The sequence below is a fragment of the Agelaius tricolor genome, unplaced genomic scaffold (genome assembly GCF_023055355.1).
Source record: "Agelaius tricolor isolate 1412-34295 unplaced genomic scaffold, bAgeTri1.0.p SCAF_7, whole genome shotgun sequence".
NCBI lineage: Eukaryota > Metazoa > Chordata > Aves > Passeriformes > Icteridae > Agelaius > Agelaius tricolor.
This window is the reverse complement of record NW_027269267.1, coordinates 31,476,135-31,500,660: the sequence shown is the minus strand read 5'-3', so window position 1 is coordinate 31,500,660 and position 24,526 is coordinate 31,476,135. Positions and strand designations below refer to the sequence as shown.

At 43.1% G+C, this 24,526-nt stretch overlaps 1 protein-coding gene across 1 annotated transcript in view; it reads right to left on the bottom strand.

The window, feature by feature from the left end:
• Positions 1–13,154: 13,154 nt before the first annotated feature.
• AFF3 (ALF transcription elongation factor 3) overlaps positions 13,155–24,526 on the bottom strand; it is a 329,019-nt gene continuing 317,647 nt past the window's right edge. Inside the window, exon 21 of the mRNA XM_071430804.1 lies at positions 13,155–23,869. Within this exon, the coding sequence (XP_071286905.1) occupies positions 23,748–23,869 (122 nt within the window). The 3' untranslated portion in view covers positions 13,155–23,747. The remainder of the gene's footprint in view (positions 23,870–24,526) is intronic.

Genomic DNA, 24,526 nt, shown 5'->3' with positions numbered 1-24,526 from the left:
CTTGACCTAACAATCGATGCATTGGTTGTTGCAGGGTTCGAGCTCCAGCAAGATAAGATTCAACAGATGCCACCCTGGAAGTACCTGGGCCTGGAAATAACAAAGCGGACCATTGTTCCGCAAAAATTGGCTATTAAAACTAACATCAAAAACCTGGCAGATGTCCACCAGCTGTGTGGGTCCTTGAATTGGGTAAGGCCTTGGCTAGGCATTCCAACAGAAGACCTAGCCCCCCTTTTCAATTTATTGAAAGGGGGAGAAGAGCTTAGTTCTCCAAGGTCCCTTACCCCAGAGGCCCAGACAGCGCTGGAGAAGATCCAAAACTCCATCTCGGCCAGGCAGGCCCACAGATATCACCCGGGCCTGCCATTTAAATTCATTGTTCTAGGTAAGCTGCCACACCTCCATGGGGTGATTTTCCAGTGGGATGATTCCATCAAGGGCAAGGACCGGGGCTCGGGGGATCCCCTCTTAATCATAGAGTGGGTGTTCCTCAGCCATCACAGGTCCAAAAGGATGACGCAGCCAGCCGAGCTGGTGGCAGAATTGATCAGAAAGGCTAGATCGCGGATCAGAGAGTTGGCAGGTTGTGACTTTGACTGCATCCACATTCCTTTAAAATTCGATTCAGGCCATCTAAAAAGAAAGATGATTGATAACCTTCTGGAAACAAATGAGATGCTTCAACTGGCTTTGGACAGCTACACCGGCCAAATCGCAGTAGATCGGCCGGCCCACAAATTATTCAATCAGGAATTCACATTGTCTCTAAAATCAGTTCAGAGTAGAACTCCTCTGAAGGCTTTGACAGTTTTTACAGATGCGTCTGGAGCATCCCACAAGTCAGTGATGACTTGGAAGGATCCTCAGACTCAGCGGTGGGAGGCAGATGTCACAGAGGTGGAAGGTTCACCTCAAGTTGCTGAGTTGGACGCAGTCGTCAGAGCCTTTGAGAGGTTCTCTGAACCATTCAATTTGGTCACTGATTCAGCCTATGTCGCGGGTGTAGTTTCCAGAGCCGAAAATGCAATTTTACAGGAAGTATCAAACATCCCTTTGTTTAACTTGCTCTCTAAGCTTGTGAACTTAGTCTCCCACCGAGAGCAACCCTTTTATGTGATGCATGTCAGGTCACATACCGATTTGCCTGGATTTATTGCGGAAGGCAATAGGCGTGCTGACGCCCTTGCCGCTCCTGTTCAAGCTGCCCCACTCCCTGATCTGTTCAGTCAGGCCAAGATCAGCCACCAGCAATTTCATCAGAACGCCCCTGGCCTTGTTCGACAATTCCATCTTACACGCGAACAGGCCAAGGCGATCGTGGCTACATGTCCTCAATGCCAGTCCCACCAGCTCCCAACAATACCCTTGGGAGCTAACCCCAGAGGTCTATCTAGTTGCGAGGTGTGGCAGATGGATGTTACCCACATCCCTGCCTTTGGCCGTCTGCAATTCGTACAGGTCTCAGTGGATACCTTCTCCGGTGCAGTCTATGCCTCTGCCCACACAGGGGAAAAGGCAGCAGATTGTGAAAAACACCTAGTTCAAGCGTTTGCTGTCCTGGGCATCCCCAAGGTCCTGAAAACAGACAATGGCCCGGCGTATAAATCCAGGGAGCTGCGAAGCTTCCTGCAACAATGGGGAATAGAGCATAAGACCGGCATCCCCTATTCCCCGACAGGCCAAGCCGTGGTAGAAAGGACCCACCAGAGCCTGAAGAGAGTTTTAGAACAACAGCGAGTGGCTGTGAAGGTGGAGTCCCCCCATATCCGTCTCGCGAAGGCGCTTTTTACCATTAACTTCCTAAACTGTTCTTTCGAAAATCTCAATCCGCCTATCGTGCGACATTTCGGGAGACATGAACAGCTGCAGGCCAGGGTCAGGCCTCCTGTCCTGATTAAGGATCCGGAGACCTGGAAAACGGAGGGGCCTTTCGATCTAGTGACTTGGGGGAGGGGATACGCTTGCGTGTCCACCCCCTCAGGTCCGAGATGGATCCCTGCTAAGTGGGTCAAGCCCTTCCGCCCTGGGAAGACTCTGAGAGCAGAAAACGTAGAACAGGTCACGGAAGCATGTTGGCGGCGGCGGCGGAAGCTCCCAGGGATGGAGCCACTCCCAGTTTAACCCTCTCCCTGCCCCGGGCAGGACCTGATTCAGAGTCATTCCTTATGTCTGTCTCTTGTTTGTTTTTAGTTTTCCCCCAATGGAACGTGTCTACATCTTAGCCCGCTTGACAGCCGTCCTCATCTGGACCCTGATGCCATCAGTGGGCCCATGGATCGTCCCCCAGCCCAAGGCCAACGTTTGGCGCACCCTCGCGAGTGCCCTTGGCCAAGAACACATATGTTTAGATATGGGCTCAGCAGAGGACCCGATGTCGTCATGCCTTGTGGGGATCCCTCTCTCCCTTAATGAGTTTCCCTCCCCTTTCAATACTTCCCTCACCTCCCTCTTATCCAAGACCCCTCCTCTAAAAATCAATGCACAAAATGCCTGGGGAGAAGGAGTCAAGGGGCTGGTCCCTTTGAGCTCTGAACCTCCAGAGCTTGATTTGCTCGGCTCAGCCAATGCTTCCCTCTGTATTTGGTTTCAGTTCGCCCCTAACCCTTGGGACAGCAGGTACTCGTGGATCAAACCATCAAGGCCTGAGTACAAAGCTGCCCAGTGGTGTCGAATGACCATCGAGATGCCACTTGCTTCCACCCTGGGTAGCCAACCGCTGTCCCTGCCCCGAGGTATCTTTTTCATTTGTGGAGACCGAGCTTGGGCTGGCATCCCCACTCGTCTAGCCGGAGGTATCTGCACTTTTGGGCGGCTGTCGCTGCTTACACCCAGCATTACCCAAATTCGCGATTGGAAAATGAAAAGAGCACAACCAAATTCGGCCCGCTCCAAAAGAGATCTCAAAGATCTCGACCCGGATTGTGACTCCCAAATTGAACATTGGTCGAAACCAAAAACTGTAGCCCTCACCCTGCTTTTGCCCTGGGTGTCTGTGGCCAAGTCTCTAGGTGAATTGGCCCACCTGGAGTGTTGGGTAGCTAAGCAAGCCAATTTAACGTCAGCGACGCTATCAGACCTCCTCACAGACGAGGAAATTACAAGGAAGGCGACCCTCCAAAATCGCGCGGCAATTGACTTCCTGCTCTTACTGCATCACCACCACTGCGAGGAGTTTGAGGGCCTCTGCTGCCTCAACTTGTCATCTCGGGCTGAAGACGCGAGGGTGGCCGTAGATAAAATGCAAGGCCTTGTCCACCAAATAAAACAACAGACATCAGACTGGCTGGGGGACCTCTTTCAAAGATGGGGCCTGTCAAGCTGGGCCGAGTCCATCCTGAAGACTATACTTTCCACCCTTTTAGGTTTACTTGAACGGTGCTTGCCCTTACAGTTCTTTTATTTTTAAACGAAAAAGGGGGAGATGTTGTGGTGTGTTTTATGCTTGTTCAGTTTTCCCTCCATTGTTCTCTCAGAAAGTCCTGTCCTGTTACCAGTTTGTGTCAATCCCCAAACCCCTCCCCAGTTGTCTTGGATACCAAATGTATCTTTCTTGTTCCCCACCCCTGGCAGCCTGCTTGTCACTCGACACCCCTGCCTCTTTTTCTAGAGAGTTCGGGCCAGGGTGTCGAGTGATTGGGTTAGGGGCCAGGGTCCCTCCCGCAACTGTGTTTGATGGGTTCTCCGATCATGCCAATCCTTAATGTATCCCTCTCTGATTTGCTATCTTTCACCCCTCCCACCCTCAGTAAAACCGAGGCTTTTTCCCTGCCTCGGGGCTCTCAGCTTCTTCCACCGAACCTGCACGTTTCCCTACCAATAAAACCACCCCCCCGAAGAAACTGAGGGTCGCCTCTTCATTTCATCCTGCGACTTCGGAGCTCTTTACTGCGGCCACACGTCCGCAAGGCTTGACATCGCCTTGGGCACAAAGCCCTGACTCCGGGTTGGGGAAGTGCCTTACTGGCTGGAGGTTGGCTGGACACTTATCTAGCCTGGGCGTTTCACTTTTCACCGGCCACTGCTCCAAACCCCCTTGCCATAGGCAGGAACATCTTCCACTAGACCACGTTGCTCAGCCCCTCATCTAACTCATCTTGAGGGCTTCCAGGAATGAGACATCAACAGCTTCTCTGGACAATCTGTCTCAATGCCTCACCACTCCCACAGTAAGGAATTTATTCCTAGTATCTGATCTAAACCTACTCTCTTTCACTTTGAAGTCATTCCCCCTTGTTCTGTCACTACATGCCCCTGCAAATAGTCTCTGTCTATCTTTTTGTATTCTCTCTTCAGGTACCATAAGGTCACAATTGGGTCACCCACAATTAGGCCTTTGTGCTGGATTTTCAGAAATTGCCCTGTTGGGCTGAGAGGAAATTGATACTTTTGCCTGTAGGGCTGTGATGGTGCTGGTTTCTGTATGAGTGAAATCTCATTTTGTTTCCATGTTCATCTTCCCTTTTCCCCTTTCCCCATGTGCAGATGTGCACACACAAACAGGACACGGTGTGAGGAGATGTGGAATGTGCCCCTTCTTCCAGGACACATTATGGGAGCTGTGAGGTGAGCAGTGGAGTACCTGCTGTATCTTGGTGTGGGGACACCAGATGAGGTCTCTGAAAGCTGCATCCTGTCTTGGGATCCCTGGAGTGAGAGACTGCCTTGCACTGTCCTCCAGCACAGGCCTGGGCTTAAAGCCATCCTTTATCTCAAGCAGGCTGAAGCATATGTGAGCCTAATTTTTTCCAAAGGGAATCCTTCTTTTCTATATGAATGCAGCAAGTGGCAAATGCAGGCAGGATGCTCTGCCCTAGGTGTGAGAAGATCATGTGGTTTCCCATTTCTCTGCTACTGTGCCTCAGCTGAGCACTGTGTACAAGGAATCTCCACTGGCTGGATGGTAAAACTGGAAGCACAGAGAAGCAATAAGGAACAATGCAAGTGGATTCAAAAGGTATTTGGATCATTTAGTTGATGAGCCAGCAGATGGCAAATGCTGCTTGGTGTAGAAAATGAAAAGTAATTAGTCTGGGAACAAAGAGCAAATGTAGGGAATGGGTGTTACATTCAACACACTGATCAGAGAGAGAAAGGGGTTACTGTGTAAAAAAAAGCACATAGGAAACGTCACTTCAGTGCACAGCTGCAATAAAAAAGGCAAACAAGACACTAGACCGATGGAACAGTGAGCTATAATGCACCACCAAAGAGGCAATACAGTCCCCTGGAAAATGGTTATTAGGCCCCAGACTACTGCATGGAGCATGGGTCACTGTCTCAGGAAGGTTATGTTTGGAGAAAGGTGCATTATAAAGCAACTAAACTCTTAATGCTTTCAGTGATTTCAGTTCTGAGGCAAAGTTAAGAGTCTCATTCTGAGGGATCAAAGAGACCTTAAAGAGATTTAAAAATTACAGTAATGATCAGTACAGATACCAGAAAATAGTTGTAGTAATACAAGATTGTAAAAATTAAGGAGTGGTGCTGAGCAGAGAGCAGAAACGTCACAAACTGCTGCACAAGAAAAGGACATTTACCTTCTGACTCCATTGACTTGGCTATGGTGAAATACAGCTTCAGGAACACATGACTCAGTTAAGTGAATGATGCACAATTGCAGTACATGGAGGTGTCCTGTGGAACAAGCAGGAGGACAAATAAAGACACAGATAAAAGTAGAAAAATCATTTAAGGGAAGAATCCCTCCCCAGGGTCTCAGGGTTTGTTTTTATTCGGATTCTGTTTGTGCAGATTCCTAAGCTGTATCTATCTGCCTGCTAATAGAGTGAAGAACCTTTGCACACAAGCCATACTGAATGTGGGTTCCCTCAAACCCCATTCAAAGAGGACAAAAGGGTAGGGGGAAGGTAAATGTTGCCGTCTTCCTTCAGGTCTAGTTAAGATAGAGATTGTTGGGTTTGTGAAAAGCTGGGAGATTGTTGTACTACTTGTGAAAAGCTGGGACAGCAACAGGCTGAATTTAAGGTCAACAGGTAGTTTACCAGGCTAAGGAAGGAGGGAAAAACTGGAAGCAGGAATACCTGCAAAAGGGTATGTAAGCACTAAAACTGCAATTAAATAGGTTTCAGGTGACTATGCCTGTCTAGGAAACTATCTATGCCTAGAAAAATAGTGCATGTCTGGGTGGGGATTAGAGAGGCACTTGAAGTACATTTACTGATGTGTGCTGTGTAATACAGAACTGCTGTATGTGTGGTGTAAATACAGAACTGCTGCCACTGCTGCAGGAGTTGGATGGAGCCTGTATATCCTGCTGAGCCCTGAGGTCCTGAAGCTGGTAGACATGGTTTAGAGCACACTGATAAACTGCATGGATATTGACAGGAGGCCTGGGCTCTTCCATTTAGCACCATGGCCAGAGAAGACAGTATTTGGGGTATATTGTCAGGAAATTAGAGGTTCATTTGCACAAGCCTCCCAACAGAGAGCTTGCTACTGGATTAAGCTCAGGTTCTGATCAAGTTTTACCTCTTCTGTAAGAGAGAATGCAAGACAGTGAAAAGGAGCTGACAAGACTGAGCTTGTCTCTGGGGTGAGGTGAGGGAGGTAGCAAATGCTGTCCCTCCATGTCTGCAAGGCTGCAGCTCCACAGTTGTAGCCACACTATGAAAAAGGAAATTGAGATAAAAACACCTTGTGCTGATTAACTGCAGGGGGTGCCATGGCTGTGAAAAAAGGAGGGTTTGAATTTGCTGACTTTATTGCAGCTACGCAAAGCTATTCAGTGCCTCTAAAGCTTATGTGGAAGTGGGAAAATATAAATTGTGTAGTTCATGCAGACTAATGTTCTGGCCTAAAGAGAACGGCATCAACTTCTTGCAAGGATGGAAGGACCTCCAAGAAAGATGTGGGATAATCTGCCCTTATAGAAACATAATTTTAATTCTCCTGTAGTCAGGTACTGGCTTAAATTGTGAAAGCCTGTCTTTTTACTTTTTCCAAAGTTTAGCATAATTGTTCTGACTGGATATTCCTGTGATCCATATAGCCATCCAATCCTTCTTTGAATCCTGCACAGTTCTTGACCTCAGTGCTTCCTGTGGTGATATCTTCCACTGTCCAATTACACATTATGTGAAAGAGACTTTCATTTGATCAGCTTTGAATACATGAGGTCTTCATTTCATTGAATGTTCCTTTATTCTTGTGTTATGCAGCAAGTTAGAGAAAAATGTCGGATATTTCCTCTCTAGAGTATTTGGTATTTTATCTTACTGTGTGCCTTCCTATCTGCCTCTTTTCTGAGATAAACAAATCTCATTCCTTTCAATCTCTTCTGGTGATAGTCTCTGCCTCTACCTTTACACCCTCTGATCCCCAACTCGCTCATGCTCATGCTCATGCTCATTCTCATTCTCATTCTCTGACCTCCATTTGTCTCTGCAGGATCTTCTCTGCTTGGGGAAGGGCATGGACAGTATGCCAGAGGAGAATTCAGTGCTGACTGAGTAGCTGAATATCTTGTTAGCTGTGTGGGTTGCAGCTGTACCCTGGTCAGATGTCTTGGTTGAGCTGTCTGTACTGTTTTTTAGGCATTTGGTGCTGAGCTCAGCACCTCAGACCTTAATTACTTAATTACTGTAACCAGCTCCCGTCTGGCATCTCTAACATTCATGCTGTCTCATTTCATTTGGCAGATATCTTGCCACCCAGGAAGACTGCATTATCTGATAACCTGACCTTATCTCCCCTTCCTAGACCCTTTTTTCTACCACTTCAAGAAGAAAGGTCTTACCCTTAATTGAAAAAGCCTTTTCAATACTTCCTTTTGCTATCTCTCTGGTTTTATGCCATCCTTAAGCTATTTATGACTTCCTTTTCATAAATTAGTAGATTTGACATGCATTGCCCACACTGTCCATGCTGTTTTCACAGTATGAGCTTTTCCAGGTCAATCTACAATATATCCTATTATTTCCTCTTTGTAGTCATTCAGAACATTCTAAAAGTCTAGTTTTCTGGTAATATGTCCCAGATGCAGTGAAGAGTAGTAAGGCAGGGTCATCTGGAATTCCATGCTATGCCTGGAAGATGTACCTGGATCTGAAAGCACAAGCAGCACAATGAAGGTGGGGCTCTCCTTGATATTTAGCAGGAGGTGTATCCCTTCCAACCCACTCAGCCCAGGTTCGTACGTGCAGTTGTAGATCTATCAAAGCCAATTTGTGTCTTCCATGTCAAAAGAACCACAAATACTTCACCTTACACACGTTTGACTGTATGTGCTAAATGCTCTGGTATTGAGGCACTCATTTTCTGGCTGTGCTTTCTTGCTTGTGGGAATTGCTCCTTGGAAAGTCACAGATGATTCATGCAGCATTAGACAGTGACCTCCAGGGCTGTCAGGGGTGCCAGGCACTAAATTGCATCTCAGTTAAATGGATGATCTTCCTGTCCTGTTATGACAGTGCAGAAAGCTTTCTTAGAGTTCTGGAGTTGAAGGTGTCTCTCCTGTGCAGCTCTTGTGGGCCATAGTTTTTGTATGGGGGCCCTGATTGCACAGTTCTGTCTTCTACAACTAAAGCTCCAAGCAGTCTGGAAGCAAAAAAAAAAGAAATTTACTTTCAAGTGTTTCTTATTTTTTGAGCCTACTTCATACTACAGTGCTATTTTGTTGTGTTAGCTAGATAAACCAAAGTGTCTTTCATATGAATATGTAATTTTGGAAATGAATAATTTTCACAGGTAGGAAGTTGTGAGTGAATTGGAAATTGACTGAGTGATGTTCAGAAGCAATCTGAAGAATATTGTCTGGGAAAATGCCGCTGAGGGGGTTCAGTGCTGAGGTTGGGATACTTTGCGCTGAAATCCACAAAGTTTTAGTTTCTGCTGTCTTGCTCAAAAAGGAGCTGTAGTGGAATTAGAATCTGTCCAGGTTATTTTAGTGAGGGCAACTAAGATGGTGAAAAATTTGCAACACTACTTAAAATTAGGAAGACACCGGTTAGTGCAATCTTCTTCATAAATAATTATGAAAATATTTAATAATACTTTCATAAATGCAATGTAATCCAAATGTCATCTCTTCATTATGAGCCAGTTGTGCCTGACCCACATGTTTTAAATTGGCACTGGTAAGGCAAATGAAAGGTGAATAGAACAGCTGAACTGAAGAAGCAAACTCAGTTGGGTCACTTCTGTTTCTTTAGTGTAAAATTTTCAGAAAGCATGCATTATAAATCTATAATCAAAAGAGAATTTTGGATTTATTTCAGCGTTCCAACTGCCTTCTATCATCTCAAAGCACCTATTCGTGCTTTTGCAGGAGCTTTATGAAAGCATGTGAAGTGGGTATCAATTTACCCCTGTCTTATGCTTGGAAACAGGACAGCTTTATCCTCTTCTTTTGGTTTTCTCTGGATGATAATGATGATTTTTGTGAGCCTGATGTAAAGCACCCAATACAGAATAAATTTTCGTGTATACCTAATTTACACATTTAAGCTTAAATCCTCCACTCTTGCAGTGTTTTAACTCAAATAACTTCATACACAGGAAAGAATACCTTGTTTTGATTAGAAACTATTAGCTCAAGCTAGTTAGAGGACCTAAGCTTAGATATTTAAATCCCTCCCTAGTCAAAATTTATGTTCTGATGAAACAAGAACAAATTATGTCTGCCTCATCTAAACCTGTTTTTAAGCTTTTAGTCCATTCAGCATCATGGAGAGAGCTATAAAAACAATTCACTGAATCCAGACTGACCAGGTTGTCTTCACTTGCAGAAGCAGACACCCTGTTTATATTTTGTATCCTTGAAGTTCAATGAACTTTTATCACTCTTAGCTTCCTTTTTTTTTTTTTTTCTGGTTCATCAGTGAATTTAGAATGCCACTAAGTAATACTCTATTAATCACATTAAAGGACCATTGAGCCTAGTTAATTTTTTCCTACTAGCTGCTGCCAGTGTTCGACATGCAAGAATGACATAAAGACAGATGACCCTTGGTGTGGTGTAACAGGTCCCAGGCCCTTGGCAGAGGGTGTACTTTGGCTGCTGTTGGGACTGTGGAGCCTGTCTTGGGAGTGAGAGTTTCTGCTGATTTGATTTTCTGTGCTCATTTTTCAAACACCAGTATTACAAATAAGCACTTGATCCCAATGGGCAGCTTGAGGTAGGGTCTCATCCTGAGAGAGTGCTTGTTTATGTTAAGGCTTGCTTTCAGGTTGTAGCAAAACCCCTGCTGTATTAGCCTGCAAAGAAAACCCCATAACAAAAAACCAAAACCCCCAACCTGGAATTATGGCCTGGTTCACTCTTTTCCTAAGAGGTTTGCTTGTTATCCTGGGGAACACCTGTAGGAATGTACTTTTCTGAACCCAGCTGGATGGAAGGTCTTGTCTGGGGCTCTGCATCAGGTACTGATAATTTAGTAGGGACTGGAGATTATTGCCCTGCTTAGGCACTGCTGTCTGCCTGGATTCAGGAGCTCTTCCCTCAAGTGAAGGTTCATCCAAGTCATCCAGATCCCAGGCACCTGAAACGATGTGTCTACTAACAATGCCTAAACTATTAAGTAGACATGGCTGCAAAAGCTTGGTTTTAGTACTTTTTGAGAAGCATGACAGCAGTGAGAGGGCTGGGGAATATCTCTCAGGGAAATCTTTTAAAGATGGGTATGCTTTCCGTAGTGGCTTTCCAAAATGGATGTACTCCTTGTGCTTAGTGTTCATTCTGCTTACCTGCAAGGATTTGTAAATCATGAGCAGTCCATAGCACTGTGTGGCTAATAAATTGTTTTTCTAGGGAGCAGGAAAAAAAGAAAAGGAAAAGCAAGATCTGTATCTATAGGACTGTGTTCCCCATTATTTTAAACTGCAAGTAGGCATATGTGCTCTCAAGTCATAGTTCTTGACATATGTAACCTTACCTTCTTACAGCTGATTTGTAACACTGGTGTTTGAAAAATGACTACAGAATATCAAATCAGTTCAAATTCACACTTGACAGGAGTTGCATAAATGGTCCTGGGAGACACTGTAACAGTACATCTCTACTGATTTATAATTCCTTATAGGATGGGAGATTTCGAGCTAATAATCCCTATCCAGGCAGTTGAGTGGCCTGGCTTTCATTTTAAGGGACATTGAGATGTGCTGCTGGTTCCTATTTTTAAATTAAAGAAAATTTAAGAATCATGTTATTGTGAATGTGAGCTTGACGCAAATGTGAATGTATGACAACAGGGCCTGCATTTCAGCTGGACTTGTTGCAATGTTTCCTTTTGTGTTTTGTCTTGTGGGCTTGCATGTTCAGTGAACAAGATCACAGACTAATTTATTTCAGAATAGCAAATATTACTATCTTTGCATACATTCCTCAAATTATGAACAGAAACTCCCCTAAAATGCTAAGTTTCCCCTTGTTTTTCTCCTTTCAGAACACATATTCCATCTTCAGGTTTTGAGGGGGTTTTTTTGTTTGTTTGTGGTTCTTTTAATCTCTATGACGTTGCAGTTAGCTTTGATACCATTCAGAGTGAAACACTGGGGCAGAATTTTAAGACTTGAAGAGCTGCAGTAAATTCTTCATTGCTCTGTGTCTTTAAATTAAGACTGGATTCCTTAATAAAAGGTTAGGCTTCTCTTCATCAAGTTATTAGCCTTTCATAAAGAAATCCCTTGATGAAATGTTATGGCCTGTGTTTTCCTGGGAAGTAAGACTACATCATTGTAATGGGCCCTCCAGGTCTTTAGCTCAGGGGTGCCTAATTTCTTTCCTGACCTTGAATTACACGGAGAAGAGGAAGTTTAAGAGGAACAAGTCAGGAGGTAAAATTCTGCATATTCTGAATATTTTACAGGATTACGAGCCAAGTGCTGAGGTGTTCAGAGGAAGGAGCAGTGCTAAAAAAAGGAGCTCTGTTAACTGGGAGAAGCTAACAGGGAGAACCTGTATCTGGTGTGTAGGACTGAACCAGCACTGATGGGGAGATAGCAGTGGGCTCACTTTGAGCCTTGGTGGGCTTGGAATCACAGCTATGGGGAACTGTCCCTCTGCATGTGGTTCATCAGCTCCTCAGCTGCTGCAGGCAGTGCCTGGGGAAGTGATCTCCCAGTGCCTGGGCAGACCACTCCTGGCCTGTTTTCCTGTCCCTGCAGCAGCCTCCTGGCAGTGATCAGGAGCAGCAATGCCATGTGCCAGCCCATCATGAGTCACAGTCACTTCCTGAAATCCATTCTCTACCATCAGCACCAAAGCTCTCCATTTATGTGCTTCAGCTTGTGGTGATTACAGTCCATTGAACGCACAGGTTTCTGTATGTTGGTGACTCATCAAAGTGCAGAACATTGTTTGGTCATTTTTTCTGTGCTGCACCTGAGATGTTCCACCAGTACCTGCCCTGGCTGGCAGATGCTGCCTGGAAAAATATGTGTTCCCCAGTAAGAATTAGGAAAATGTCTAGCCCCTGACTCCACAGGTATTGATGGCGCAGAAAAGAACCACAAGACTCCACCACTTGCAAAACAGCCATATTAAAAAAGCAGCATTTAAGTTTTGGCCCAAGTATGGAGTAAGTATTCCTGAGAAGTGGCAATCCTGTATGGGAAGAAGCCATAGGAATTGGGAAATAGTTGGTAAACACTGTGTGCGTGTGTGAGAACAGGGGAAGGCAGGCTGGAGAGTGACTTGTATTTCTTGTGGTTTTATTATAATAGTGGCTGTAAATTGTGAAGTGCTGCTCTGCAACTGCTGAAATCATGGCTGGCTTTGGCACTACTTACAGATGTTACTGCTCTTAAGGACAGGGGCTTGTTTCTTACATCTGCATAAAGAAAAGTACGGATTGGTGATGTGCTCATCCAGTGCCTCACTAAAATGTAGCAGTGATTGCTCTCCTTTTCCCTGAGAGCTGCCTCTTTTCACATAATTTTTTTTTCTGCCAGACACCCCAGTTAAAACTGGTGTCCTGCTACTGAGATGTGCTGTAATGAAGGAGCCTTTCCTCCTTCCTTGAATGAAGCTTTCATGAGCTCACCCTGAAGGAACTGTGGATGAGGGTGTGTGACTTAGGCAGGAACACAGGTGACTGTGATGGGATTCAAAAGCTGTGACACAAAACCCGGCAATTGCTTCCCTTGGAAAAAGGCTTAAGAAAGAGACAGATGAGGCATAATTGAGACAGAAGGATGTTGATTTCATGGTTTATTGTCACATTAAAAAAGTAATATTACTGATGAATTAATATTTGCTTTTTAATATAAAAGTGCTTATTCTTACAAATCCTTAAGGCTCATTCTGTTACATTACAGTAGGATTTTTCACCATCCCAGAAACTGTGCTACATGAGTTTTACATGAACTGTGGACATAGCAAAATCTCCAAACAGTAAAACAAGTAATCAATAATTTCATTGCCTTTGTATGCATTATCCTGTTTAATTGTGTAACATAATTTAACATGAAAATAAACAAAAGCAACATTTTCTTTTCTCTTCTAGTTTGGCTTGGAACTGATCCCCAAAATATGTCTATTTATTTTGAGCAAATGGAACAAATACAATTGGTTTTAAATCCCAGTTTTTTACTTGTAGAGCAGAAGGGAAGGAGTGAGACAGAGGAGCATTACAGATGTAGCATTTACCCTATGTTTCTCACTAAAGAGGAAAGGACTGACTACAAAGCACAAGTACAGTTTATATGCCATATATTTATTTTTGTAATGTCCCTGTGTTGTACTTAGGTAAATCTCTCACTGAAGCCAATGTGAGTTTTGCCTGAGGGAGGAATAAGACCAGGGCTCTCACGGGGGACATTTTACATTAAGTATTTTATTATATTTTTGTCTCACAATGGAAGAATGAAATAGGTGAAAGTTACTAAAGCTCTTGTTTGTATTGATCACAAGTGGAATATGATTTCTGGTGTATACTATGATACACAGATAAGAGTATACCATATTTATTTGTAATCATAATCAGAGCTATATTAGTTGGATGGGCAGTGAATTTGCTATTTCTACTTAAATTTTAGATATTTATTTATTGTAAAAACCTTTTTTTCAATAATTGGGTCAAAATGCAGCAACTAAAAAAATACCTAATGCAAAGATAAAAATAATTTAAAGTATTCTGGAGCAAGGGGGGAAATGCTAGCCAATCTAGTAAATAAGGCAGTTTAAAGCATTTGTGACTGCTACTGTGATATATGTACATACTTTACAGCATAAATTACTGTACAGAATACTCCGTTTATTAACCTGTGTAAACAATATTGCCTGCTGTATGGGGACATACTGTGGGATTATGGTCAGCAGAAAGATAAACTGCTGTAGCAGGGTGGGGGAGGCCTCGGGTAGCACATCCTCAGAGAGCAACATGAGTGTTATTTTATGAGTTGCAAACAAAGCCATCTCCACTTGAGTAATTTTACAAAAAAATCCACTGACGTTTGTTGCTATAAACGAAATATGGAAATGAACCTCTGTAGTTTGTTACAAAAATAACTCTAGTCATGAACTGGTCTCTGCATACCTCACCTGGCCAGGGAACCTCACTCAGGAGCTTACTGTGTGAAAAGGGAGAAGGGGAAGAGTTGCAATGCGCCAGTCCCTTGTCCTGTGCTGTCTGCACTGCCAGCCAACAGCTGATCCCACACTGGGATTGCCACACTGCCTTTTCAGCCACTGGTGCCACGTGCAGTATGGGAAATGGGGAGGGAACCCTGTGATTTTTTGTTGCAACTGGCAGGAGAAGTAATGACACGTGTAAGCCTCCTGTTATTTCACCCACCCTGTACTGCCTACCCCACCCATTTGTTTCCCTCACCCATCCACCCTGTGCTTTACTTTTGAATTCTGCAAGGTGGCAACTCCAAGGAGAGTCTCTGTAGGATGCCTACTGCAACATGGCACTGGCCAGCAGACACCACTGCAGTCCAGATTTCCATAGATAATATGCCCAGGAAGGCAGGGAGTTGCCAAAAGCAGTAAGTGTGTGCAGCCATGATTTGTTACTCTGGCTATTGTCTCCATCTGCCATGGTCAGCAGAGAACAATGCCCCTGCACAGGAGGACCAGGGATCACTGCCCAGAGAGCAATTCTCACAGTGCCTGGCTCCTCTGCTTTGGCTCCTGCTCCTCCTGTTACCATCCATGGAAAGAGACAATGGCACTGCAAGCCCACCTTGACCTGGCTGCTCTGGAGCTCCCAACACACCAGGGCTCTTTCTGTCCCCACCAACAGCAAGGGAAGCCAGCCCTAGGAGCTGCTGTGGCATTCACTGTTCTGCTGGCAGGCCACAAGCTTTAGGTGTCTCTGTGTGACCTACAGGCTGTTCATCATGGATGAAATTCCCATTTTCACATAATTAATTGAAAAATGCTGTTGAATTTCCATAAAAAAGAGTAATATTGGCCTCACTTAAGCTCATAGCTAATCTCATCTCTTTAGTCATCTACAGAAAAAAATTCTCCATTTTTAAAGGAGGCCAGCTCTTCTTCCAGGCAACATAAGGAAAAAGCGCCTGTAATTGTTTAGTAAACTGTAAAATGTATTTTCTTGATATTTCAGTAATCTTAATAGAAAAAGGTGCACATTCAGTTCTCAAGGATCTACTTTGGAATTAGGCCTAGTAAATTATAGAGTGCTCCAAGTCTGAAACATATGCTTGAAACATCTGAGAAATAAATGTGTTTACCACATGCTTATTTTCCTGCATATGTGCTCCCTCCCAACATGATCTCAGCCCCATCCTGCCTCAGTGCATCCTGAGATATTCACCAATTTCATCAGGCATTCCTGTAAGCAACAGGTATGACCATAAACCTGGGGTGGGATTTATAGCACCTCTGTATCTGAGCTCATTACCTAACTCCCTTTTAGCCAGTGGAGGCAAACAAGAATTTCTAGGGTGAGATTAACTGTGCTTATTTTAGACCTTCAGTACAAGATGAGGTGATTTCCAACTTCTGTGTTTAAATCAGAATCCTTTTTCTCTCTCATTCCACCTTCTTTTCCTATTCAATCCCAGTGAATTGTTACAAGGCTGACTGTGTATCCTCCATGGCCTAAGGAATGGCATTGTACAGGTGAGACCACCAGCTCCTGCTGGTTCTACTGCAGGGCCATGAAGTGGCAAAGCTCACTCAAGTGGATTGGTAGCACAGTCAGGCCAAGGCATTGGGCCAGGAGATGCTGAATTTTCTTGCTGGAAATAATGAGAGAAGGTGGATGCCAGTCCCACAGATGGAGTGGGAATGAGAAGAAAGCAGAAAGGTCCTGAACTGCTTGGAGAGCTCTGCGCTGCCTTTCACCTTTTTCCTGTGACCAGTTTCTACTCTCCCTTGTCCTGCATGTCACAAGCCAGGAGATGGAGTTGAAGAAGAAAATGTCTAGAACTGCAGGAAGGTACCTCGACATCCAGAGGGACCTTGTGAGAGAGAGAACCCTCATGTGAACCCCATGAGGCCCATCAAGGTCAATTTCATGGTCCTGTCCCTGTGTTTGTCCAAGCCCCAGTATCAATACAGATGAGGGATGCACTGATTGAGAGCAGTCCTGCTGAGAAGGACCTGGGGGTGCTGGTGGATGAGAGGCTGGACATGAGCCAGAAACATGCCCTTGCAACCCAGAAAGCTAAAAAAGCATGACCTGCTGGTGGAGGGAGGTGATTCTCCCCTCTACTCTGATGTTGTGAGACAGCACCTGGAGTGCAGTGTCCAGCTCTGTGGTTTCCAGTACAGGAAGGGCATGGACCTGATGGAGCAGGTCCAGGGGAGGCCATGAAGATGCTCAGAGGGATGGAGCACATCTCCTATGAAGACAGGCTGTGAGAGCTGGCGTTCACCCTGGAGAAGAGAAGGTTCTGGGGAGGTCTTACAGTGACTGTGGTCCTTTTGGACAAAAAGGGGATTTATAAGAAAGACGGAGAAAGACTTTTCTAGGGCCTGTAGTAACAGGACAAGGGGAAACAGTTTTCAACTGAAAGAGAGTAAATTTAGATTGGACCTAAGGAAGAAATTCTTTACTTTGAGTGTGGTGAGACATAGGAACAGATTGCCCCGAGAAGCTGTGGATGCCCCATCCCTGGAAATGTTCAAGGCCAGACTAGATGAGGCTTTGAGCAACCTGGTCTAGTGAAAGATGTCCCTGTCCACTGCAGTGGAGTTGGAACTAGATGATCTTCAAGGTCCCTTCCAACCTGAACCCTTCTATGATTCTATGATAAATCTAAACTGCAAAGGAAAATATAATTTTTTAAAATAGAGGTGTATTCCAAAATAGAAGTGAGAAAAAGAATAAGAAGGGCCTGTCCTTTGGTAAATGTTATCTATGTCTAGCTGGTTCCTTCAGGAAATGTTTTCTTTCAAGTCTGTTGACAGGGTAAGAATTCCACATATAAGAATGCCACGTGGAGGAGAAAAGGATAACTACTTCTAAGAAAGAACTTGTTAGTGTTGACTGAATAACATGAACCACATTAGAAACATTTTGTTGATTTGACCAATGTTCAGTCCTTGGTGAAGTGCTTTATTGATAACTTCTAGGGGTAATGTGTCAGAACAGAGCTGGAAGTCTGCCCTGGGGATACTGTCTAACAATGGTGTGATTTGGGAAGGTCACTCCCACACAGAGTGGGAGAACACTGTGCTCCCAACCAATCTCTGACTTCCCACTTTGGTTACTGGTAATGGGCATCCAAATCAGATACATATTTCAGACATAATCAGACTTTGTTTTAAAAAAAAGCATTTTAACAAATGCTTTGTTAAGCAACTAGTTCTCTGCAATGCACCATGCTAAAAGAAAATTTCCATTGATCTGAAGTTATGTGAAGCTGGATTTGGATTAATGAATTATTTGAACACTTGAGGCTGTTTTGAGGAACATACTTTGTACAAATTTCTTTTGCAGATATACAAAGTAACTGAAAGACATAAAAAGATTTTAAACTCTTAGGATGGCCATGCAGCACTTTGTTAATCTATGCTGTTTGTACCATTATGTACTGTTGCGATTCTTGCTCTCTGCCAGGATCAAAGTCATAGATACTCTGGGAATGGCAATTTCACCTAGACTGTGACACCCCTTGGCTCTAAGCACAAGTTTTATACACTCTGGTGCTTACACCAAGAGCTTATATAGTATTTAAAGATTTTGTGGGTCTTGTAGCTCTGGACTCAGGGGTGAAATTCATCCAGTGTACTTAGCAGTTTTTTCCATAGCTCTTCAACAGCACTTTCCTTCTGAGGATACAAAGTGATTTGCAAACATTAATTAATTCTCATAAAGCCCTATGAGGCAGATAAATGTTAAGTATCCCTGTGTTAGTACATATGAGAAACATGAGACCTGACTGCCTTATCATTCATGCTGTTCACTGTATTTGCTCCCAGAAATGACTAAGTGCCATGGGACAGAGGAAATCCCTTTTTCCACCACCCCCAGTTCTGTTGTTTTCCTTGGACCTTCTGGAATCCTCTGAGAGCATCAGGGACAAGGCTGGGCTTCAAGCTGCAGTGTGTGAAATTCAAGCTACACAAATTGCAAAAGTGAAGGAGCTTTGGTGTATTTGTTGCTGGTTTTGGGGGCAAAAGCCAGGCCCTTTATGCAACCTGTGAGTTACTTGCTCCGTGTTCCAGCACCCCATTGGAAAGGTAGCTTGGGCTGCCAAAGTATGAAACACCTCTGAAAGTCAAGCATACTTGTGGGCTACCAAGAGCAACAGGACTAGACAGCAAGTGGAGGCAGAGGAATTACTTGAAGAAATAGCCCGAGCTGGATCTCACCCATCTCACTGAAGAAAACCATAGCCTATTGAAAGACCAATGGATGCTCTAAATCTTAGTGTTTTCCTCCTGTAGCTTTAGTCAGCTTAGCACAAACAGGACCTAAAGTGACTTTCCCAGTTTGTTAATTAACCTTAAGAGCAATTTACAGCTTGGGGCCAGTGATGCTGGAAATGGAGGCTTGGCCTTTTTGAGGGCAAATGGCAGGTTTGTGAGAGATGGTAAAGTAGCTAACTTTTCATGCTAACAATATTGGCTCAGAGACATAGTTCCACATTTTTTGAGACATACCAGACATAAGATCATCCAAATGCTTTTCTGAGTGCATTCTGACAAATTTATCTATGGTTACATGCCTTCCCAGGCCTTGGTGCACAGCACATAACCTAATGTAACAGTTCTAATTATGATACTGATCAGACCAACCAGGCATTTTTAAGACATGAAAACTAGACTAATTCTTTAGTTTCAAACACAGTGAGGTGAAATATGTGATGTAAATGATAACAAAAGATAACAAAATGAGAGGCATGTTAGATCTGTGCCAGGCAGACTTCTGTTGTTACCTTAACAAGTCTGTTTACTTCAGGCATTGTTTGTATTTCTATTGTGCCAGGAGATTTTATTCTTTAGTTTGAGGATTCTTGCTGTATGGGGGAGGGAAATGTTGCCATTGCTGTGGACAAGAAACATTTCTTTCTGACATATTAAGCATTAAGAGGATTATGTAAAGACAAGGCATATTGCAGAAGGAGATGTTCTTAATATAGCTTTTACCATGAACCCACGACCTGCCAAGAATTTAGGAGAGTTAAAAAACCTATTGCTTTGACAATCTTTTAATTTTAAAAAAATCGTCTTGTAAAAAGATCAAGGAATTCATCCACTGTTATTTACATAAAATTCAAACTTTCTTGCTTAAAATCATGAATCATTTAATGTCACATCTATGGGATATCTAGGCAGATGCCATTAATCCAAATCATTTTGAAAATTCCAATTTCATTTGGATTAAAACCTACAACTAAGTCAGTGAATAGCATATACTGTACATGCATTAAGGCTGGTGACTACTAAAGTCTCTTGGGTAGATAAACTAAGTACAGATTAGCCAGGTCTAAGTGTATGTTCTCATCTGGGGCAGCAAAGATATCCTGACATTTCAGATTTGAAACAGTAGCCATGAAAAATGTTAGAACATTTGTATTACAAAAGAGATACTATGGCACAGTCCCAAAGGTGCATTTCATATAAATTAATTAGCTACACAAATTATTTTGACAACAGCTGCTGCACTTCTTAGGTGATATGGCTGCTCAGTGATGAGTACTTGATGATCAATGGTAGGCACTAGTAATATCCTTCATGCTGAGTGACTTTTATTACTATTTAGATTTACAGTATATACATATGTGTTTGTATCTACACTTAGGGCTTGATCCTCTTAACCTCCTTTACCTAAGGTCTTCTGTTCACTATAATCTCTTCCTTTGGAGCTCTGTTATTTGAACAAAAGAAATAGGCAAACAAGGGGTTTGGGTATCCTGCCACATGACAGGAAGGATTATGCCTGTCTTTTGACCACACTTGAACCTCTGCATATGCTTTGTTCTTACCTGACAGTCATGCCACCATGCCATACTATAAAGGTTTAAGGCCAAGGGCTCTGTATGATCTTGCTGCCTGTGAGAATCCTATAGGTTGTTCTGGATTTGTCAAGCCCACCTGCAATACACAGTTCCTTTGCATCCATTCCCATTGCTGTATGAGCTCTTACTGATTCAGGAGCCTCTGTTTGTAAGCAGACTTCTTCCTCCAGGCATAATCCTTCTGGATTTGTACAGAATGACTTCTAACTTTTCCAAAATTGAACCTGAATGTTGCTATGACTAAAGAAGCCTGCATGTTCTTGGACTTTCACAGCAGATTAAAATAAGTCAGTGTGTTTCATGGAACTGCAAAAAAGGATAGCCTCCTATGGTCCCATCCAAAACACACAGAGCATCTTTGACCCACAGTGTGATATGCCTAAGACTATTCAGGTTCTTCAAGTGGTGCATATGCTTAACTGGACCAGACCTGAAGTCACATGCACTTTTGCAGACCAGTCCCTAAGAAGATGAAATTAAGTATTTGTTGTCACCATGCCACATTCAGACATCCAATCAGCAGCGACCCTACCGAGCAAACAGCCTGCACAGAAGAGTATTCTAAATAACCTTGCTAAAACATTTTAGCTGCGAGAAACCCTATGGAGAGAAGGCCAAACCCTTTAATCCACTCATCCTGTTGCACCACCAGAAATTAAGGCTCAGTGTGCTCATCAGACAACACAGATGACGCCAGCACAAAAACTAAAAATCAGTAAGATTTCCATGGAAGCAATAGGTATTTTAGCTGAGATAACTCAATATGAGAGCAATGTACAGGAAAGGACAATCATCTACAGAGATGCTTAGTACTTGGAAATGTTACAACAAAACACCATTAATTCTTGCATTTCTTTGAAGTTTCTTGACATATTATATCCGTACAAAGAGTTCATCATGATTAAGAAAAATATCCTGATCTTAGTAAAATAAACATGCTTCAAAGTTCCATATTTGAAACTCAAATGCCACATGTGCAATAAAACTAAACTCCATTTAAGGCAAGTAATATATGTTACTTCTAAAATTTCTCAACATTAAATATCAGAAAGGGCTCCCAAACCCCCAAACTTATCTGAAGATAAACATCATAGGCACCGTCAAAGAAAACAGAAGCTAATCTAGCTGGAGTTTCACTTTCCTGATCTGAGGAGAAATCCTGCAGTACCTGTGGATGGCATTGAAGCAGCTGACAGAATCCATTGCTACTAGTCTAGCAAATCCTGACAGACTTCCTTCCATGGCTGGAGATCAGGTAAGTGATAAACAGAAAGGCACCGATCGAGTTCTCCACGATACTTGAGACGAAACAAATTGTGTTCCTTCTGGGGTGGGTGACAGCCAGGGCTAAGGGTGACAGCAGGACTCAGAGGTCACGTATTTTGTCATTTAAAGGCAAGTACATGTTCTCTCCTAAAGCCAGCCACTTTATAACACTCAAGTCTGTACTATGAGGTGGCCACAGCCACAGGCATTCTCCTGGGGGGAAGTATCTGAGCACCGATGGGCACAAAATTGTTGGCCCAGGATGGCTTGGGGCTGAGCAGTTCCTTAGTGGCTGCTTCAGAGAACACAGTGAATGCTGAGTCTGAGCAATAGCTGGAGTTATGGTGAGAAAAACACAGCTATGTGGGGCTCAGTGTGCTCATAAGCCCACTCTTTACCATGGGGTACATGAAGTCTGTGCTACCAAAGACATTTGACTGAGAAATTGTGCCATATTGTTTGGTATCTTTTCTTCAAAATGCAGCTCTTCAAAAATGGGGGATGGAAAAATAAAGGCAGCAAGTACCAATTGATCAACCATTTGTATCAGTGGCTACTTCTACTTGTATCTTCTATTGAAAGTATGTTTTGTACTCACAATTTCTTAATATGTAAGCAAATTAGATTAGAAAATAACAGTAAAAGGGTTCAACTAATGCCTCAGACAAGAGCAGTCAATTGAAAGTTACTGGAGCTGCTGATTTGAGTAAAGGCAGCAAATCTGATTGCAAAAGAAAATATTTCCAATACAGAAAAAAACCCCTAAATATGTGAAAACCACTGAAAATGAACAAAAATGCACTGAGTGCAAGCGCAGTTGATATGAACTGGCCTTGACCTCATCTGACCCAAATTAAACTCTAATTATTGTGGGATTAATTCTCTGGCATGAAAAACACAGCCTGTCAACAAGAACTGAAAACATCCCATAAATCAAGAAACGCTAAAGCCTAGTTGAGGATTATGCATGAAGAGTGAGAGGATTATGATAGGAAACAGTTCTTAGCCTGATGAGCAGCAAACTCAGCTTCCCAGATAAAGGAAATTGCATGTAATGCTCCCATACAGCCTGGAAGAAAATGTTGCAAGCTTCTGCTAGATGAAAAAGATAACAGTATATGAAAGTGAAATCTGCAGGATGAAGCCTTCCCATGCAAAGCCAACAACTGTTATAAATATCTGTCTGTGTGTGTGTGTGCAGCCAAAATTAACATATTTTCCTTCCTAAGTGGATTACTGTTTGCCATATTTTTTCCTTATCTATTTACTGTCAGTAACAGAATGCAACTTTGCACCATCTCTTTTAAGTTCTTCCTACCAGCATATCTGTTTTTAGGCCTTCCTTTTGCTTGATACTGTAGGTTGCACTGTTGGTGAGGAGCTGAATGAGACATAAAGTTATTTAAAAAGACAGGAGATAAAGAAATGCATGCAATTTGTTGAAACTTATTGCACATGAAGGAATGCTGTCTTTCTCCAACTTAATGTGGACTACACACCTCCTCTCTGTGCTCCAGTGGAGAAGTAACAGGGAGATGGCACAATTAACATGGAAACTTCTGTGACGTGTCCATGCTCGTAGTAAAAATTCTCCATGTCTATGATTTGCCCTCATTCATTCCAGTTCAGGAAAGCCCTTGTGTATGTGCTTAAGCTCTGCTGAAGTCATCAGGCTTTCAGTACAAGCTTAAAGTTAAGAATCTATTGTGAGCTTTCCTGAATAGGGATCTGTGCTTATTGCACTTGGTTCAATCAACCCATAAGATTTTGGTTTCTGAGTTTTTCAATACAAGAATAGAAAGGGTATGTTTGTGCATTAAGATCAGTTCTTTATAGTATTTCTAGTGTATGAAAATGTTTGGAGAGTGATACAGAACAATTCATTCTGAAGAGACATCATTGTATATTGTACCTCTGTGCACATACATGTCTACACTCAGAAGAATTTTGCTCAGTATTGAAGAAATATTCACCTTTGTTTGGATCAATGCTGTAGCTGACTATTTCTGTAGCACAGTGTCCAGAATAACTGAATTATCCATGAAAGGGATACTGTCCATGTGAATGGCACACAGTCATTATGACAAGTGAGCACTATTCCGCACCCAGTGAAGTCCTTGTTGAGTGTACTGGACTAAATGCTCCATACTGCTGTGCAAGGTGATAGGTCCCATCAATGCATCCAAGTCGTTAAAAAAATCTGCAGGGAAAAAAAAAGTGCAGGGATTCAGCATCAGAAGAGTGAATCTTTATTTGCTACTTGTCACTCTTTAACAGATTTTATTCTCTTGCAAATTGAGTCAGGCTGAACATTCCATGGGAATGAAAGTTTAGTGCTGGGGAGATTAATTTTAAAGCCCCGTGGTTCATGATGTTACAGCCTGATGCACAACAATTTTCTTTTTAACGAACAAAGCAGTGAGTTCTTCAGCTTTGCTTTTCATTAATTTCCATTGAGTCTTGATAAAGCAAACAGACTCTGGGCAAGATTTATTCTGAGACTGAGGACAAGTAGATCAAAAAGTCCACACACAAGTGTCCAATGACACATTTGTGATATGCTAGATATTTAAGCTACCATGACAGAGAAGTAGAGGCCTGTACAACATGGCCAACCCAGCTTAAAGAGTAATTTGGCTAACTAGCCAGTCAGGACTTAGAATCACATAATGGTTTGGGTCGGAAGGGACCTTTAAAGATCAGCCAGTTCCAACCCTGTGCCATGGATAGGGACAATTCTGTTGTCTACTCAGTGGCATGTAGTGCCCATTTGAGATGCTCTCAGGGAGTTGATACGTACAGCCTGGACTGGCAGATCTAACAGAGGATGTGCAGGAGAGTTCTGGAGTGGCAGTTT